This window comes from Leucopleurus acutus, assembly GCF_964270905.1.
Source record: "Leucopleurus acutus genome assembly, chromosome: 11".
NCBI classification, from domain to species: domain Eukaryota; kingdom Metazoa; phylum Chordata; class Mammalia; order Artiodactyla; family Delphinidae; genus Leucopleurus; species Leucopleurus acutus.
The window spans coordinates 37,939,903-37,959,456 of record NC_139152.1 but is presented as its reverse complement, the minus strand read 5'-3'; the positions used below and the strand labels follow the sequence as shown (position 1 = coordinate 37,959,456).

General features: G+C 36.5%; 1 protein-coding gene across 7 annotated transcripts in view; it reads left to right on the top strand.

Annotated features, from left to right (window-relative positions):
* SCAF11 (SR-related CTD associated factor 11) overlaps positions 1-19,554 on the top strand; it is a 71,841-nt gene that overhangs the window by 15,510 nt on the left and 36,777 nt on the right. For 6 of the 7 annotated variants that reach the window (XM_082850795.1, XM_082850793.1, XM_082850794.1 and 3 more), the window contains exons 2-4: positions 6,637-6,690; positions 13,778-13,859; positions 15,970-16,127. In XM_082850795.1, coding sequence (XP_082706921.1) covers positions 13,799-13,859; positions 15,970-16,127 — 219 coding nt within the window. In that variant the 5' untranslated portion in view covers positions 6,637-6,690; positions 13,778-13,798. The remainder of the gene's footprint in view (positions 1-6,636; positions 6,691-13,777; positions 13,860-15,969; positions 16,128-19,554) is intronic. The other variant, XM_082850790.1, reaches the window with a different exon arrangement.

The window sequence follows — 19,554 nt, the reverse complement described above, 5'->3', positions numbered from 1 at the left end:
TATAATTGTTTCTCATTTGGAGAAACAGTGGAAGCCTGTCATATAATTATGGTATCTTTATCTAACTCTTTATGGTTAAACTATCCAAGCATGTAGAAGGCACTCATTTTTCTTTTTAAATTAAAGTACTGCATTGTAGGAATATTCTTCTCATAGAGTGGACAACTGTCACATAAGAGTAACCCAACTGGAAGCCATCTATAGTGCCTGTCTTCCCCCATACAATGAAAAACCTGCTAGCTCTATACCATCACTGGGGTCTTAGAACGGATCTCTTTTTATAGTTCTGTCTTAGAATTTAGTGGGGTTGTGAAGTTGTGTCTGTTGCTTTTAATCTCTGTGTCTCCCCAAGCAATAGGTATGTGTTGTCTGTGAGACCTTTCAGTGCTACAGAAATACAGGAACCCTCAGATACCTCCTCTCAAGCTCAAATGTGGTGATGTAATTTGGGTGGTCTCTGTGTTGGTGATAAAGACTGAGAGTATGAGTGAAGTCGTCAGTGAAAAAGTACCTTTGTTGAGAAAGTTGGTTTATATTCTAGCCCATGATTGCTCTCTCATGTCAGTCTTTACTTTTAAAAACATTTTAACATTTATTAACATATAATAAAATTGACCTTTTTGGGGTATGTAGTTCTGTGAACTTTAATACATGTATAGATTTTTATTACTACCACCAGAGTCAGGATTCAGAATGGTTCCCAGAAAACTGCCTTGTGCTATCTTTGTAGTCTAACCTTCCCCTGACCCAGGCAGCCACTGATAACTGTTCTTCATTACTACAGTTTTGACTTTTTGAGAATGTCCGTAATCTTTTGAGACTGGCTTCTTTCACTCAATATATTGCCTTTAAGATTCATGTAAGTTGTTGAGTGAAACACCAGTTCATTTCTTTTCGTGGCTGAGTAGTATTCCACTGTGTGGATGAACGTATCATAGATTGTTTATTTTGATGAAATCTAGTATATCAGTTTGTTCTTTTCTTGTACTGTTTTTGTCTGGTTTTGGTATCATGGTAATGCTGGATTCATAAAATGAATTGGGAAGTATTTATCTTCCAAACTCTGGAACTCTGATTGTGTTATTGAAATGTTTAGTAAAATTCACCAGGGAAATTGTCTGGGGCTGGAGGTTTCTTTTTTGGAAGACTTTTAACTACAAATGCAGTTTCTTTAAATAATACTGGGGCTATTCAGTGCTATTCTACTTAATTAGTCTTGCTAGAGGTTTCAGTTTTATTGATCTTTTCAAAGGATGAGCTTTTGGTTTTATTGATTTTTTTTCTTGTTTTTCTGTTTTCAGTTTCATTGATTTTACATTTGTTCTTTAAGGATAATTTCACTAGCTTGAAGATTTTAGGTTTTTAAAGTTCTTTTCCATTTTAAACTAAGAATGTTGTTTCACTTCCTTCTGGCCTGTGTTGTTTCTAATGAGAAATCAGTAGTTATTCAAATCATTAACCTATCTTCCCCACATAAGTAATGTATTGTTATTTCAATCTAGTTGTAAGATTTTTTTTCCTTTGTAATTTTCAGCAGTTAGTGGTGTGTCCAGGAATGAATTTCATTGGAACTATCCTGTGTGAGGTTTATGAGCTCCTTGAATGTAGAGGTTTATGTCTTTCAACAAATTTGGGGAGTTTCCAGCCATTATTTCTTATTATTACTCTCCTTTCCTCCCCTTCTTGAGCTTTTGACAAGAATGTTAAGGTTTTGGCATTGATTCACAGTTTCCTGAGGCACTAATGATTTTTTTCTTTTTCTATGTTTTTCTCTCTGTTGTTTAGATTGGGTAATTTTCGTTGCTCTGTCTTCCAAGTTCACTGACTTTCCATTCGGCTCTTGAGTCTGTGCAGTGTATTTTCTATTTCAGTTATTACGTTTTTCAGTTCTAAAATTTCCATTTGGCGGCACTTTATTTCTTTGCTGTGATTTTCTAGCTTTCCATTTGTTTCAAGAGTATTTGATTTTACTTGTTGGAACATTTTTATTACCTGCTTTAAATCTTTGTCAGAAAATTCACCCAGTGCTGTAATATCTGTGTCTTCATGGTATTGGTTTCTGTGGGTTGTCTTTTCCCACGAGTGTTTGAGATTTTCCTGGTTCTGTGTATGCCAAGTAATTTTGGACATTTTGAACAACTTAACAGGTTACTGTCTCAAGCTCTTTCCTCTCTGTTATATAACCATGGTATTTTCTAGATCCCTAGAACACCCCCCCCACCCCCACCCCACACACACTTTTCTGTCTTCTGGCTAGAAAGCTCAGTCTTCGTTTACACCACTGTGCTGTATACTTTCCACAGTTGCATATGGAGCCGAATGACAGGAAGACGGGAGAAAAATCAATGAGATTAGCCCAGAGTTTTTCAGTCAGCGAGTATGGTACCTTTCCCTTAGAGTTTTAGGCTTCTGCTGACCCTGCTGCTGTCACTGTTGCAGCCATCGCCACCACAGGATTGCTTGGGAACTGGGGCATGGGGAATGAAGAACAGAAGGAAAAAAAAAGATTTCCTTCACTCTTGAGTATTGGGAGGCCCCTTTCCTACTCCTTGGGCAGAGCTAGATGGCTTTTCTTAGAGTGCTAGCCTGTGCACGCGCGCGCTCGCTCTCGCTCGCTCTCGCTCTCGCTCTCGCTCGCTCTCTCACTAGTGGTCACTTTATAGGTTTCAGGCTTCATGAAGCCCAGGCTGGAGGGAAAATTGGATGGGGAAGAAATTATAAACGCACTACCAGTTTGATAATATATCAGATTTTGGGCTCTTCCCCAATCTACCTGTTATTGCTTACCTTTTAATTTTCAGTTAGCTGCTCCATTTATTCTGTCTAGGTTTTATAGTTTCATTCAGTGAGATTAACAAGGGAGAATGTGCTTATTCCATTTTACACAGAATGGAAACTTCCCAGTCTCACTTATTATCTGTTTTAGAATGTCATGGCAACTTGAATCTCCTTATTTTGTAGTTAAATATGGTTTGTCAATTATATCTTATTTTTTTCAACATATATGTGATCCTGCCATGTATAACAGTGCAAGTTTTGTCAAGGAGATGATGCTACATTAAGTGTAGAAGGAAATGGGAACATTAATTTTTCTTTTAGAGTAATAGCATAGTTTTCATGAACTCTTACCAAAATTATATTACATTTGAAAAACTGTTTTCCTATTTTCAATTTAATCTATTTTCTCTGCCTGAGGATTTCTGGCTTGCCTTTCACTTTGGAAATGTTTTAGTTTTTATTCATTTTAACCTTTTTAAAAAATGATTCATTTCAATAATTAGGTTATTGCTCATCATAGAGCATAGTATGAGGTGACATCCTTCATATTAGTGGAGCCTTTTGGCACTCACTTCCTGTTGCAGACACTGTAAGAATGTTAGAGACATTCTGAAGGCATATCTTTACTTCCTGGATCGATATATGAAGCTGGTTTTATTATAAGACCTATAAATGTGGGTGACTTCAGGTTCTTTATTTTCAGTTTACCTGGTAAGCTACAAAACATAGGATTATCTGTTCATCAGTGAATGGTGCTGAGAAAACAAGCCTTTTTTTGGATATAGGTCTAGAATGAAGGAGTTGAATATGAAAAGATTCCTCGAAATTGCTACTGTTGATCAACTGCTGACAAGCAACCAAATCACTGATAACCCTGTCAAAAACTGAACTAGATAGAAAGTATTTCCAGGGCCTCATATGCAATAGTAACTGGAAGCAGAGCATGTGTCTTAGTCTGTTTGGGTTGCTATAGCAAAATACCAAAACTGCGTGGCTTGTAAAGAACGAAATTGGGACTTCCCTATAAGGCCAACGGGCCCGAGGCAGGGGAGCACAATCAGATTCACGGGTTGCATCAGACCGAAACTCTCCGGACCACCCAGTTCCAGGAACTGACCTGGGGACTTTGAACCCGGCCCAGCCTTCCCGCCTTTCGAGGGGCGGGACTAACGGTCCCCCAGGATACCCGAAAAGACCACCAAATAAGGAATACCCTGTGCCCTCCCAGATTCACCACACCCCTTTCCCTTCTTCCCCTATAAAATCTTGCCCAACCCTCGCCCGGGTGCGACTTCTCTGGCCCCTTTCTCTCGGACAATTGAACCTCGCCCGGGAGCGCTCCCTAATAAAGCTCACTTAAAGCTTTCCTCTGTTTTGCGGTGCCGTTTGTTAAGATCCGACCTTACAGTCCCTGGTGGTGCAGTGGTTAAGAATCCACCTGCCAATGCAGGGGACACAGGTTCGAGCCCTGTTCTGGGAAGCTGCCACGGAGCAACTAAGCCTGTGCACCACAACTGCTGAGCCTGCACTCTAGAGCCTGCGAGCCACAACTACTGAGCCCGCGTGCCTAGAGCCCGTGCTCCACAACAAGAGAAGCCACCGCAGTGAGAAGCACGTGCACTGCAACAAAGAGTAGCCCCCGCTCACTGCAACTAGAGAAAGCCTGCGCACAGCAACGAAGACCCAACACAGCCAAAAATGAATAAATTAAAAAAAAAGAGAATGAAATTATTTCTAGAGGCTAAAAGTTCAGGATCAGGGTGCTACCATGATTGGGTGAGGGCCCTCTTCCAGGTCTCAGACTTTCCCTTGAATCATCACGTGGTGGAAGGGATTAGGGATCTTTTTGGAGTGTCTTTTATAAGGCACTGATCCCTTTCATGAGGGCTCCACCCTCTTAAGTACATCCCAAAGGCCCCCCTTACTAATAATGCCATCACCTTTAGGGATAAGGATTTCACCGTGAATTTTGGGGGGCATATAAACATTAAGACCATAGCAGCATGTAAATGAATCCAATAAAACAAAAATTGATTGAGTTTTCAGTTTTAGTGTTGGTTGGTATTTATAAAGTTGGGGTGAAATTGAAAGTATTGGCAGGAATGAAAATTTTGTTGCTGTTTTTGTAAATAGATATCCTAATTTGTTGTTTCTCCATTGAATTATTTTCTGATTAAGAGTTTTATTTTTTTATTATTTATTTATTTTTTTAAGAAGATGTTGGGGGTAGGAGTTTATTAATTAATTTATTTTTGCTGTGTTGGGTCTTCGTTTCTATGCGAGGGCTTTCTCTAGTTGTGGCAAGCGGGAGCCACTCTTCATCACGGTGCATGGGCCTCTCACTATCACGGCCTCTCTTGTTGCGGAGCACAGGCTCCAGATGCGCAGGCTCAGTAGTTGTGGCTCACAGGCCTAGTTGCTCCGCGGCATGTGGGACCCTCCCAGACAAGGGCTCGAACCCGTGTCCCCTGCATTAGCAGGCAGATTCTCAACCACTGCGCCACCAGGGAAGCCAAAGAGTTTTATTTTTAACTAAAAAAATTTGATGTTGAAAAAATATGTAACTTGTGATCATGAGTAGAGAGATTGGTGTGTTGAAGGGCAAACACTTTGTTTATTAAAGACCTGTAAATTATTTTTTTTAATTCATTACATTCAGTTAGATATTAACATGCTCAGATCATTGTATGAAAATGTACTATGTTATAAAATTTGAAGAAAGAGAAAAGATACTTTTCTCCACCTATATGTCTAAACATTAGTCTGAAAAGCTTTTTCTGGGGATCAAACTTTATTGCGTGGGATCAGGTACAGTGTGTGTTTCATGTTTGCCTAATGGTCACTCCCATAGAGGAAGTGTAAAATAGTCAGAATCGCCTTACCTGTTTGCATATATCCTTCGTTTGTTTTAAAAATTAAAATCCTCACTATCATGTTCAAGTTGACAATCCCATTTTTGAGTCCTTTAAGGATGGAAATGCTATAATGGTACAGAATTGTTGGGTGGGGGTAGAAAAATACATTTTAAATATATTTGGTCTTCATTGGGAAGCCTTTTTTTACAAAGGCGTGTGTTGCAAGGATACATCAGTGCTCACTGTGTGCTTCTATAATATCCTGTGCTTACCACCATTACAGCATCTGCTATACTCTGTTGTTACTGATTTTTGTTTTTGTTTTTATCAGGTGTGTCAGTGCTTAAGGTCTAGTGGTACCTAGAAAATATGGAGCACTGACTAAATATTTAATAAATAGAGAGAGGGAGGGAGGGAGGGAGGGAGAGAGAGAGAAAGAGAAAGAGGAGAGAAAGAGGCAGGCTGTAGAAATGTGGGGAGTCCGATGTGGGGCCGGTTGAAAAAGAAGAGAAAAAAAAGAGAAAAGTGATTACTGGCTAAGGATACTAAAATCTGGAGTTCAGGAAGTAATTGAAATACTAGTAGTTGAATTTCTGGGCTCTTTAAATATCTTTTTGTATATCTTTCTAAATTGCTTTCTTAGGTGGTAAGCCTAAGTGTATTTGTTGGGGTAGATTTTCTTCTAATTCTCCATTGCTCTGTTTTCAGTCGGTTTTCTCCTATATGCTGAAATGTGTTTTCTTGTGCTTCTCCCTCCCTGAACAAAATGTTTTCATTATTGTTTGCTTCCAGTACATATGTGTGTCTTCATATCTGCAGGCATATAGTCACTCTGTCGAAATGTTTTATGTTCTAGATAAATTATACTCACATCTGGGGCCCTCTGTAATAAGTACTTCTTTCTACTTTGCTAGTCTCCTTTCTTCTGTACCCAAGTTAAATAAGGGAGCAGCCAGGTGAAAATGAAATGAAATAGGACTAATTTTCATAATTCCCTCTCCAGAAAAGTTTGATGGAAAACCGATTACCTGACTGCTCGACCTGAAGCATCTTAAGGGTAAGAAGCCTTGTCAATATTTGTATACTTACTAAAAACTAAATGACACTCTTAGGTACCACCTAGGAAGTTGTGGTTGGAGCTTCACTTAAACATGACCTCTTCTTTTTTGCTGGAGTTGCCATATGTTACAGCATTTAGTGTTTTATTTCCTATATCTATATAAAGTAGAAAATAGGATACAAAAATCCTAGGGCTATTTACTTTGTGAGTCCTAGATTTTGTGTCTTGCTTCAACATTTTTATTTCCAGATAAACAGGAATCTTGATAAATATTATCAATGTAGAATAAAGAACTTATTTATCTTTGTGTAAGTTCCTTTTGAAGAACTATTTGACAATTTAAATTTTGTAAACATTTTACTCTTTCTTTCTATATGTGGATATTCTTTGAGTTACAGGAGTTTTTAAAATTTGTTCACTTGTTAATAATGAAAATCTGAGTCATACAGATTTATCAGTTTTAATCCTGTGATATACGTAAAATCCGTTTGGGGTGGGGAGGTATTCATGTGTTTGTGCATGTGTGTTTGTTGTTGAGTACTTTGTGCTAGTCTGAACACTTTAAATGGATTATGAGATTATGTAATTTGATTTTCATAATGACTGAAATGGTTACTGTTTTATCTCCATTTTATAGATGAGGAAACAGGCTTAAAGAAGTCATACTACTAGTAAGTGTCAGACTAGTTAATGTTTGAACCCAGGCAGTTTTTTTCTAAAACCAGTGCTAAAGGGACATTCCTATCTATACTGAAGAGTGCTGGTATTAAAGCTCCAGGCGAAGGATATTCTAAACAAAAACTTGTCAAAATAGCCCACTTGAAGCAAACAGGTCTACTTGCAAAGTGTGGTAAGAGTGTTATATGGTGGAAATCAGGTAGGAAAAAAAATTAGAGGGACCATTCTGCAAGGGATTTAAAAATTAACAGTGACATATTAGAAGCAGGAGGGAGTTGATTATGTAGCAAAGAAGTTGGAAAGGAAATAACTATTAAGCTGAAGGAGGTAATTGCCTTAACCTTACTCTGAAGCGAACAAGTGGAAAGCACTAGGGCAAATATCCATGATAGTTTAAGCCAGATTGATAAAATAAATGTAGATAAATCAACAAAATCACATAGCCTTCAGGGCATTTTTAAAGAAACTCAAGGACACCATTGCAGAACCATTGACTCAGATGTGTAATGAGAAGCTGTTGTGCCATAGTACAGGTTGAATACAAATGTAAATAGATGCCTCTACTTAGGAAAGCTTGAGGGGCCCTCTGCAGTGAAAGACTGAGCCACATCTCCAAACTAGGCAGCCTTCTATAGTCTTTAATAGGGTTGGCAAACGTTTTCTGAAAAGGGCCAGATCGTAATTATTTTAGGCTTTGCCAAGTATACAGTTTCTGTAGTAACTATTCAGCTTTGCCATTGTAGTGCAAAAGCAGCCATAGGCAATATATAAAGGAGTGAGCATGGCTGTTCTTCAACAAAACTTTATTTACAGAAACAGCCAGTTTTTTGACCGCTGGCCTATAATAATGGATCGAATTCCACCCCCCACCCCCACTGCCACCCCGACATCACTAACAAATAGCCTTGCTTATGGTTTCTTCAAGGGAAAATAAAAATAACATTCTTAGAGGGAGTATCAAATTTTTGAGTAGTTAATTGGCAGGCACTTAATGGTTTTAAGACTGGGATTGGGATGGAAAATGTGCATTAATAGTAATGGTTAACATTTGAATGCTTTTTATTGCTAGACAGTGTCATAAGCACAGGTATGCTTATGACAAAAATTACAATTTTTTTTTTTTTTTAATTCTCAGGTAGCTAGGATAATGGGGTAAGATGGTGTGGTATGAATTTCCCCAAATGAAGAATTACACTCAATTATAGATCATACAGGGGCATAGTATGATTCTAAAATCAGCTAAGTTTGGAAGTTGGCTTTACTGTACATATGAATCTTGCACAAATCTTGATAAAGTGCAGATTCTTATTCACTAGTCTAGGGTGGTGCCTGAGGTATCTTTGTAGCAAGTTCCCAGGTGATATTGATACTGTCCTGAGTAAATACCAAGTGGAATAGTAACCCGTGACTATCGGAATATTTTTAGAAGTATTCTATCTCAGCAATTCCATCATTCTAGTTACTCAAATCAAAATACTGTGGAATAATCCTGGAATCTTGCTCTAACACATATGCCGCATTTAGTCTGTCAGCACATCCTGATGGCTGTATTTTGAAAACTGCTGGAATCTGAGCACTTTTCATCAACCTTGCTACTACTTTAGTACAAGCCACTGTCATCTCCCCCTCTAGATTATTGCAGTAGTCTGCTTGCTGGCCTCTGCTTTTCCCTTTGCTGCCTCCTCTGCCTTAAACAACCCTTACTGGCTTATCACACTCAAAGAAGCCAATGTATTTACCTTAGCCTATAAGTTGTTACCTGATACCTGAAGAATAGCACCAGAACTAAAACAAATGTTAATGTAGGCTGAGTGGGAAGTTTTCCTTTTGTTCTTGACATTCTATCTACTTTTATTAAGGTAGACTGTGATTGAATTAACGTTTTAAAAGTAACTCTAGTCCTGACTCAAATTTCCAATTTTTAACCCACTAAAACCTTTAAATTATTCTTGTATGTGTTAGTTTCTTATTTTCTGCTTGGGTTTTGAATCAAAGTATGGACCTTTGCATTTCTCCTTATTTAATCTAATACAGAATTTTCCTAGGCAGTACATACCTTTAATGTAGAAACTCACATGTGTACGTTATTTAACAAACTAATAGAAAAACTACCTCGTGTACACATGGAAGAATCATAACTGATGAAATTGGGGATTTCTTGTGCCTAGATATTACAAAATATATTTGAATACTTCATTGCAATCACTCGTCTTGCATCAATCAAGAAAGAATTCTAAGAGTTGATTTAAAAAATAATTTTACTTCATAAATTTGTTCCCCTCAACTAACAAATTAATTTCCTTTCCTCTGTTTCTCATTTTGTCTCTTGTAATCACCATTTTCCTAGTCCCCTAGGCCAAAATGATCTTTTACTCCTTCCTTTGTATTTATTTAGTCGCCAAATGTCAGAAATTCTTCAGCTCTTCAAAATTTCTTTCTTTTTTATTCACTTCATAGCCAATTACTCTAGCTATGCAAACATCTCTGCTTCCAATCTCTCCCCTCTATAATCCATTCTGTGCTTTGCAGGCAGATCATTCTTTTAAAAGATTCATTTACATTGCTTATATTCATGTCAGTCGTCCTCAGAAGAATCTATAGGATTGACTCTAAACCTCTCAGTCAATCATTAGAGATCTGTCTATAATCTAGCCCTACTTGATTTATATTGCTCTGCTTATTACTCTCATTACCCTCACTGTAATCTTTCAGATGAACTTCTTGGCTTACATGCCCATTCCTTCTCAGTATATACACACAGTTGCTCTTTCACCCACTGACTTTTTTTTTTTTTTAACATCTTTATTGGAGTATACTTGCTTTACAATGGCGTGTTAGTTTCTGCTTTATAACAAAGTGAATCAGTTATACATATACATATGTTCCCATATCTCTTCCCTCTTGTGTCTCCCTCCCTCCCACCCTCCCTATCCCACCCCCCTAGATGGTCACAAAGCACTGAGCTGATCTCCCTGTGCTATGCAGCTGCTTCCCACTAGCTATTTTACATTTGGTAGTGTATATATGTCTATGCCACTCTCTCACTTTGTCCCAGCTTACCCTTCCCCCTGCCCCTATCCTCAAGTGCATTCACTAGTAGGTCTGCGTCTTTATTCCTGTCTTGCCCCTAGGTTCTTTATGACCATTTTTGTTTGTTTGTTTTTTAGATTCCATATATATGTGTTAGCATACGGTATTTGTTTTTCTCTTTCTGACTTACTTCACTCTGTATGACAGACTCTAGGTCCATCCACCTCACTGCAAATAACTCAATTTCGTTTCTTTTTATGGCTGAGTAATATTCCATTGTATATATGTGCCACATCTTCTTTATCCATTCATTTGTTTGTGGACACTTAGGTTGCTTCCATGTCCTGGCTATTGTAAATAGAGCTGCAATGAACATTGTGGTACATGACTCTTTTTGAATTATGGTTTTCTCAGGGTATATGCCCAGTAGTGGGATTGCTGGGTCGTATGGTAGTTCTATTTTTAGTTTTTTAAGGAACCTCCATACTGTTCTCCATAGTGGCTATATCAATTTACATTCCCACCAACAGTGCAAGAGGGTTCCCTTTTCTCCACACCCTCTCCAGCATTTATTGTTTGTAGATCTTTTGATGATGGCCATTCTGACCAGTGTGAGATGATATCTTGGGGGTTTGATTTGCATTTCTCTAATGATTAATGATGTTGAGCATTCTTTCATTGGTTTGTTGGCAATCTGTATATCTTCTTTGGAGAAATGTCTATTTAGGTCTTCTGCCCATTTTTGGATTGGGTTGTTTGTTTTTTGATATTGAGCTGCTTGTAAATTTTGGAGATAAATCCTTTGTCTGTTGCTTCATTTGCAAATATCTTCTCCCATTCTGAGGGCTGTCTTTTCGTCTTGTTTATGTTTTCCTTTGCTGTGCAAAAACTTTTAAGTTTCATTAGGTCCCATTTGTTTATTTTTGTTTTTATTTCCATTTCTCTAGGAGGTGGGTCAAAAAAGTTCTTGCTGTGATTTATGTCATAGAGTGTTCTGCCTGTGTTTTCCTGTAAGAGTTTGATAGTGTCTGGCCTTACATTTAGGTCTTTAATCCATTTTGAGTTTATTTTTGTGTATGGTGTTAGGGAGTGTTCTAGTTTCATTCTATTACATGTAGCTGTCCAGTTTTCCCAGCACCACTTATTGAAGAGGCTGTCCTTTCTCCACTGTAACTTCCTGCCTCCTTTATCAAAGATAAGGTGACCATATGTGCGTGGGTTTATCTCTGGGCTTTCTATCCGGTTTCATTGATCTATATTTTTGTTTTTGTGCCAGTACCATACTGTCTTGATTACTGTAGCTTTGTAGTGTAGTCTGAAGTCAGGGAGCCTGATTCCTCCAGCTCCATTTTTCTTTCTCAAGATTGCTTTTGCTGTTCCAGGTCTTTTGTGTTTCCATACAAACTGTGAAATGTTTTGTTCTAGTTCTGTGACAAATGCCAGTGGTAGTTTGATAGGGATTGCATTGAATCTGTAGATTGCTTTGGGTAGTAGAGTCATTTACACAATGTTGATTCTTCCAATCCAGGAACATGGTATATCTCTCCATCTGTTTGTATTATCTTTAATTTCATCAGTCTCTTATAATTTTCTGCATATAGGTATTTTGTCTCCTTAGATAGGTTTATTCCTAGATATTTTATTCTTTTTGTTGCAGTGGTAAATGAGAGTGTTTTCTTAATTTCGCTTTCAGATTTTTCATCACTCGTGTATAGGAATGCAACAGATTTCTGTGCATTAATTTTGTATCTTGCTGCTTTACCAAATTCATTGATTAGCTCTAGTAGTTTTCTGGTAGCATCTTTAGGATTCTCTATGTATAGTATCATGTTATCTGCAAACAGTTGACAGTTTTACTTCTTCTTTTCCAATTTGGATTCCTTCTATTTCTTTTTCTTCTTGATTGCTGTGACTAAAACTTCCAAAACTGTGTTGATTAATAGTGGTGAGAGTGGGCAACCTTGTCTTGTTCCTGATCTTAGTGGAAATGGTTTCAGTTTTTCACCATTGAGGATGATGTTGGCTGTGGGTTTGTCATATATGGCCTTTATTATGTTGAGGTAAGTTCCCTCCATGCCTCCTTGCTGGAGAATTTTTGTCATAAATGGGTGTTGAATTTTGTCGAAAGCTTTCTCTGCATCTATTGAGATGATCGTATGGTTTTTCTCCCTCAATTTGTTAATATGGTTTATCACATTGATTGATTTGCGTATCTTGAAGAATCCTTGCATTCCTGGAATAAACCCCACTTGATCATGGTGTATGATCCTTTTAATGTGCTGTTGGATCCTGTTTGCTAGTATTTTGTTGAGGATTTTTGCATCTATGTTCATCAGTGATATTGGCCTGTAGTTTTCTTTCTTTGTGACATCCTTGTCTGGTTTTGGTATCAGGGTGATGGTGGCCTTGTAGAATTGAGTTTGGGAGTGTTCCTCCCTCTGCTATATTTTGGAAGAGTTTGAGAAGGAAAGGTGTTATCTCTTCTCTAAATGTTTGATAGAATTTGCCTGTGAAGCCATCTGGTCCTGGGTTTTTGTTTGTTGGAAGATTTTTTTTTTTTTTTGCATTACACGGGCCTCTCACTGTTGTGGCCTCTCCCGTTGTGGGGCACAGGCTCCAGATGCTCAGGCTCAGCGGCCATGGCTCATGGGCCCAGCCGCTCCGCGACATGTGGGATCCTCCCGGACCGGGGCACGAACCCGTGTCCCCTGCATCGGCAGGCGGACTCTCAACCACTGCGCCACCAGAGAAGCCCTGTTGGAAGATTTTTAATCACAGTTTCAATTTCAGTGCTTGTGATTGGTCTGTTCATATTTTCTGTTTCTTCCTGGTTCAGTCTCGGAAGGTTGTGCATTTCTAAGAATGTGTCCATTTCTTCCAGGTTATCCATCTTATTGGCATAGAGTTGCTTTTAGTAATCTCTCATGATCCTTTGTATTTCTGTAGTGTCAGTTGTTATACCCACTGACTCTTATTTGTCAGATTGGCCTAGCTAAATTCCTTTTTATTCCTTCATACTGTTTTGCTCCTTAAATGTGTTAAGCTCCTTAACATATGTAACCTGTCAACTTCAATGAAAACTTCAGTCCAAATGGATCTCTTTTCTCTAAGCTCTGATTGTATTTATGTCTGTACCAAAAAATTTATCATTATTCTTTGTTGTTTAATACTTATATAAGGCTTCTCCTTTCAGCAAGACAGTGCTTGGTGGCAAGGAGTATAAAAGTGCACTGGATTATCCAAAAAATTTACTGGCTTGGTTTGTATTGTGTTCTTTTATGTGTAAAATAATTTCTTACAGTTTGGGTTTTTTTTAATATGTATATTATTGGGACAAGGCAAACATAAAAATTCTCTATTATAATTCATCCTATAGGAAACCCTTTTTCAAGGAGAAATGAAGAAGAAAACTCTATATACCCTAAATGTGGGAGATCAGGACTATGAAGATATGGAAGGTAACTTAATTTTTATAAAGCTTGTGTGTTGAAAGCAAAAGTTAGTGTTTCCATACTGTTTGTTAACAAGGAGTTTTATGTATTTACATATTTTTGTTGTTCTTAAACTGTGAAATAAGCTGCTTAAATAAGAAGTGCACACCTTTTTTTCCCGTCTTCTCTTGTCTTATTTTTGATCAGTCAGTTTTTAGTTCATTGAGCTCTGCTCTTTTTCTTCTTAAGTTTTGCTCCCTACTTATTTAGGATGACATTTTTCTGTTTGTTGTTATTATTACTGTCCTTGATTTTTTCTCCATTCCCTTCTTCCTGAAAAAAATCTCAAGTTCCTTTAGTGAAAGTCTGTTGGTGATAAACTTAAGTTTTTGTATTTATTTTATCCTCTTCAAAACTATTGAAAGATATACAATTCTGGATTGATAATTTTTTTTTGTCTCTTAGCACTTCGAAGATATTATTTAGCTATTTTCTAGTTTTCTTACTAGCTGTCAAGGAATGTCTTTTCAACCTAATTGTCATTCCCTTGTAGATGATCTGTCTTTTCCCTCTTTCTGCTTTTAAGATCTTGTTTTCATCTTTGATATTGTACAGTTTTGCTACTTTGTTTCTAAACATGGATTATTTTTATTACTCCTGTTTAGTATACCTTGTGTGTCCTTTACCTGTTGGATCATGTTTTTGTTTTATCATTTCCCAGCCATTACTGCTTCAACTATTGCCTGCCCTTTAGTCTCTTCTTCTGAACTTCAATTAATATGTTAGACTTTGTTCTGACCTCATTTCCCAACCTCTGTTTTTATATCTCCTTGTCTGTCTCTTACAGTCTAGGTAGTTTCTTCAGTTCTTCCAGTTCACAAATATTTTTTTCTTCTGGGTCTAATTGCTGTTCAGTTATTTTATGTAGTATTTGAAAGTTCTGATATTTGAAACCAGTGGACATCTAAATAAATTTATAATAAATAAATATAATACATAAATATAAAAATAAATCTAAACTCATTCTTGTTTCTGCTGATTCTTACTCAAGGCAACGTATTTTCTTGTGTTTGGTAAAGTTTGATTATGAGCTCATATTTGATCCATTTAATCTGTGGAATCCTGAGGGCCTAAATTAGGGATGCTTTCCTTCAGAGGATTTGTATGTATTTGCTTTTTTCTGAACCCATGCTGGGACCACTTTAACCCCATTTGAGGGTCTTGGCTTAAAACTGGAATCTCCTAGGGTCAGTTTCCCTACCTGGATTGGTCCTAAGGTTAGTCTCCAGTTCTGAACACTAGTATGGACATGTGTTTCCAGGGCAATGTCAGCTTTTCCATTTGCTTGGCATATACTGGTCACATTTCAGCTGACCATTTCTATATTTTTGTTTTGCTTTATGTTGAATCTTGGAGTTTCTTTTACTTTTGAGCCAGCACTGCTTACTTCTTGTGTGTTGGTTACATTGCTGGTAGGTGTTTAAATTAGTACAAACCCTAAGGGGTATAATTTGGCAGTATCTATTCATAATACAAATGTATGTACATGTTGGTCTAACAATTCCATTTTTAAGAATTTATCCTGTAGATACACTATTAAAAATGGGAAATGAAAAGTTTTTTATTGCAGCATTGTTTGTAATAGCCCAAGTTTGAAAACAGGTGAATGTCCCATCCATAGGTTGAAACAACAAAAAACACAGACTGCTGTGTATAGTGTTCTAGCATTTGTGTGAAGAAGGAGGTTTGAAAGAATATATATTAGGATTTGCTTGTCTGTGCATTCTATCTTGTCTCTGGAAGAACACAAAACAAACAACAGTTGTTACTTGTTGCATTGGGTGGAACTAGATGGATGGGAGTAGATTTGCTTGGGAGATTTGTCACTATAACCTTTTTTTACTTTTAAATATTTGAACTATATGGTTATTACCTATTTTAAAATTAATTCATGAAAAATTCTTTTCACTCCTCCCTTAAATTATAAATCAGTAAATGTTGGGGTTATTGTGCTCAAGGAGTTTGTTTCTTATAGTGTATCTAAGATCTAATTACTTTGTAGAAGGAGGGCCTTTTAGAGTATCTAGTCATTTGGTCTGGAGAAATTGAAAGCGTATATCGTTGCTTTACTTTATAGGTGAAGAAAACAAAGATAATACTGCTACCATTGGTCTGTTGTACAGTGAAGCTGATAGATGTCCAATATGTCTCAGTTGCCTGTTAGAGAAGGAAATTGGTTTTCCAGAAAGCTGTACTCATGTCTTCTGTTTGACCTGTATTCTTAAATGGGCAGAGGTGAGTCTAAGTATTAAATATTATTGTATTTTAGTTCCCTAGCATGATTTCATTCCACCTAGTCTAAAGACTTGATACTGCCTTTCATAAATTATTTCACAGTAATGTGTTTTCCTCCACTTAGGACAAACATCTCTGTATTGCTCAAATTTTATTAGTATATTCCCTTCTAAATTTTTTATATTCAGCTTTTTGTTCTTTTATGATTAAAAAATTTTAAATGCATACCATTAAAAAAACGGGATAATGGATTAAGTATTTTTTTCTGGTAGAAATGCAGTAATTCATCTTCAGTGTACTTGACCCTCTTGTGATTATATTTACTACTAATAATAACACCTTCTCTCTGCTTTGTGTTTTATATTTTTCAGAGAATTTTTACATAGATTATTAAATTTCTTCCTTATATCAGCCTGTGGGATAACCAGAACAGATATAACAGTGTCTTTCCATTTTACAGATGTGGAAACTTGGATTTTGTGTTCTATAACTTGGCCAAGGTCTCATAGCTTAAGAGACAGAAATAAATTTATAACTGCATTTTCTAGTTCCTGTGTTTCATTTATTTTGAACTAATTTCAAAGTTAGAGATATTATTGAGGTTCTTCATAGATAGTTAATGATTAAGAAACAGGAAAATTTGGGACTTTTAATGTATTATGTTGATTCATTTTGGGTCAAGTAGATCACAGTACTGTATATTGAATATTCATTATGAGCCCCATTGTTAGAAATTGTGAAATAAAAATTTATAATACTGCTCATGCTATATTTTCTGAGTTAGTAATTTGTCAGTGTGTAAAAATTAGTAAAGGAGATAAATCTTAAAAATGTTTTTAACATTAGCTGCATTCAAATTCTTTGTTGTCCTTATGCACATTGGAATTAATTGTCTATTATATAACTGGGGTTTTCAGAGTTCCGTGTCTAACTTATATTTCATCAGTAGTATGAAAAAGAGAACATAACTGTGTACTGACTCTATGGCCAAGTTCTGGGAGGGGGAAGAAAAAGATTTGTTATATCAATTGAGTTAATAATAGTATACTTGGAAACAGTTCTAAATAGATAAAAGTCTAAACTGGTTTTTGGCAAGAAAGGACTAAGGATAGGTGAAAATGTATTCTGGGAAAAAATATTTTGAGTTTAATTTAATTATTTAATATAATTGTAAATCTCTGTGTGTTTGCAGGAGCATTGACTAATGAAATAAGAATGCATATTTTTCTCTGCCACCCACCTAATGATTTCATCTGTGTTGAATTTAGTGCACCATGGTTTGCTTTGTGATTAGATATCTTAAAAATAGAGGAGATTTTGCTTCCAATAGAGAATTACTGGATGGCTAGAAGGCTTCAATTCAGTGCTTTTTGTGAGATTGCATTCAGTGACCACATAATTGGGAGGTTCAACAACCATGATTTGAGTATGTGTTTTTCTCTGAGGATTAGAAGGTATAAAATAGGCTTGATTCGTCATCCTTCATTACACTACATGCATCTTTGATACAACCATTAGCTTTAACGTGGTGTACAAGTTCAGGTGTCTCTAGGGTAAGTATCTAGAAGTGATTGTAGACTGTGTACATATTCAACTCCACTAGATAGTGCTAAACTTGTCCATGTTTTTAACTATTGTTGAATATTTTTAAGTTAAAAATACTTGCTAACATACATAGTATTGCAATCAGCACTTTTCTTGCATGTAATATTTTTCTTCTTTTGTGTTACCCCTTTGGATATAAACATTTTGTTGAAGCCAAATTGCTTCTAAAAGAACATACTTATCGGCTGTACTGCGATAAATTGTGATGGGCAGTGGGGGAGTTGAGGTATTGTTTAAACAAAACTAGTTAACCTTGAAAGCAGAGAATAAACAGAATATTCTGAATTATTTCATTGTCCCTAGTGGGGATAGCAGACATCAGTTAAATAAACCATTAAGTTGAGCAGTAACAAGAACACAATCTACTAATAAAATGTTCATTATAGGGCCTCCCTGGTGGCGCAGTGGTTGAGGGTCCGCCTGCCGATGCAGGGGACACGGGTTCGTGCTGCAGTCTGGTAAGATCCCACATGGCGCGAAGCGGCTGGGCCCATGAGCCATGGCCGCTGAGCCTGCGCGTCCGGAGCCTGTGCTCCGCAACGTGAGAGGCCCGCGTACCGCAAAAAAAAAAAAAAAAAAAGTTCATTATAATTAATAACTGATTACTGGTTAACAAAATCACTTCAAAATTTTCAGTTTGAATCTTTTATTGGTATGATAAAAATTAGATATGTTTTGAAGTGTATCAGTGCTTTGACAAATAGAAGCAGATTTCATATTCACTAGTGTTTTTATTCATGGCCATTAGTTATTAAGATCTCTCTTCTCATTTTCCTCAGCCTCCTTCTGTTTTGAAAAAGAGGCATGTAGTTTACTTTGGATTTCAGGATTAGGAAAGAGCATTTGTATTCAGACTCTGCTAACTGGCCCGGCCTTGTGCTAAGGCTTTCTTTTATATTCTTTCATTTAAATTACTATGTTAATGTTTATTTGAAATTCAAGGCATCGATCCTGAACTCTTAAGTTGTTTCTAAATACTTCAAGAGCCTGAAATTAAAATAATTTTTAAAAATTGATCCATAGTTTTAAATTTTACTAATGTTCACTTTTAGTAGGGAGTTAGAAATCAAAAGTGAAATTTACAGTGGTTGGAAATCTACATAATAAGAAAAAAGTACAAAATGTATTCAGGATCACCTTCCTAGTCTTATGTGCCTTTCAGAAATTCTGTTGAGCTATCTGAGATTTATTCTCAAGGTTTATTAAAATTTGATTCAGAATAGGTATCAAGAACCAAGAAGGACTCATTTATTTACTTTCACCTTAATATTTTAATCATTGAAGAAATTCTCCATAAGAAGTAAAGTTAAAGTATTTAATAGTCTAGTATATTTATTTTGGACACATTCCTGAAATTTCTCATGTTCTTAAAATATCTATATCCAGAGTCACAATCAGTTTCAATCTCTTCAAGTTCTAAAATTTTGGTTCTTTGGTTATTTAAAACAAAAGCCATTTAAGGACTAATTAAGTAACTGAATTTAGTCTCTAGATATTCATAGAATCTACTTACCTAGGGCAGAAAGATTCAGAATAATGGAAGCTGGTGGTCTTCATGGCCCATAGCCTAATTGCCTCCCATTAGGGACACTAGAACAAATTGAAATTAAACATGTCCATTCTGTGTTTAGTTTCAAGAAATTCACAGATGGTAAGCCTGCTGGTTTATAAAATAAAAATGATGATGTAGGAATAAAATATTGATCTAAACAAAGACACAGTAATTGACACTTAGGAAAGTTGAAGTTCTTGTTAATTTAAATCATCAGTGTTAGAACTGAGAATCTGGAACTAAAGAAGGCCTTTAACCTGATGAAATATG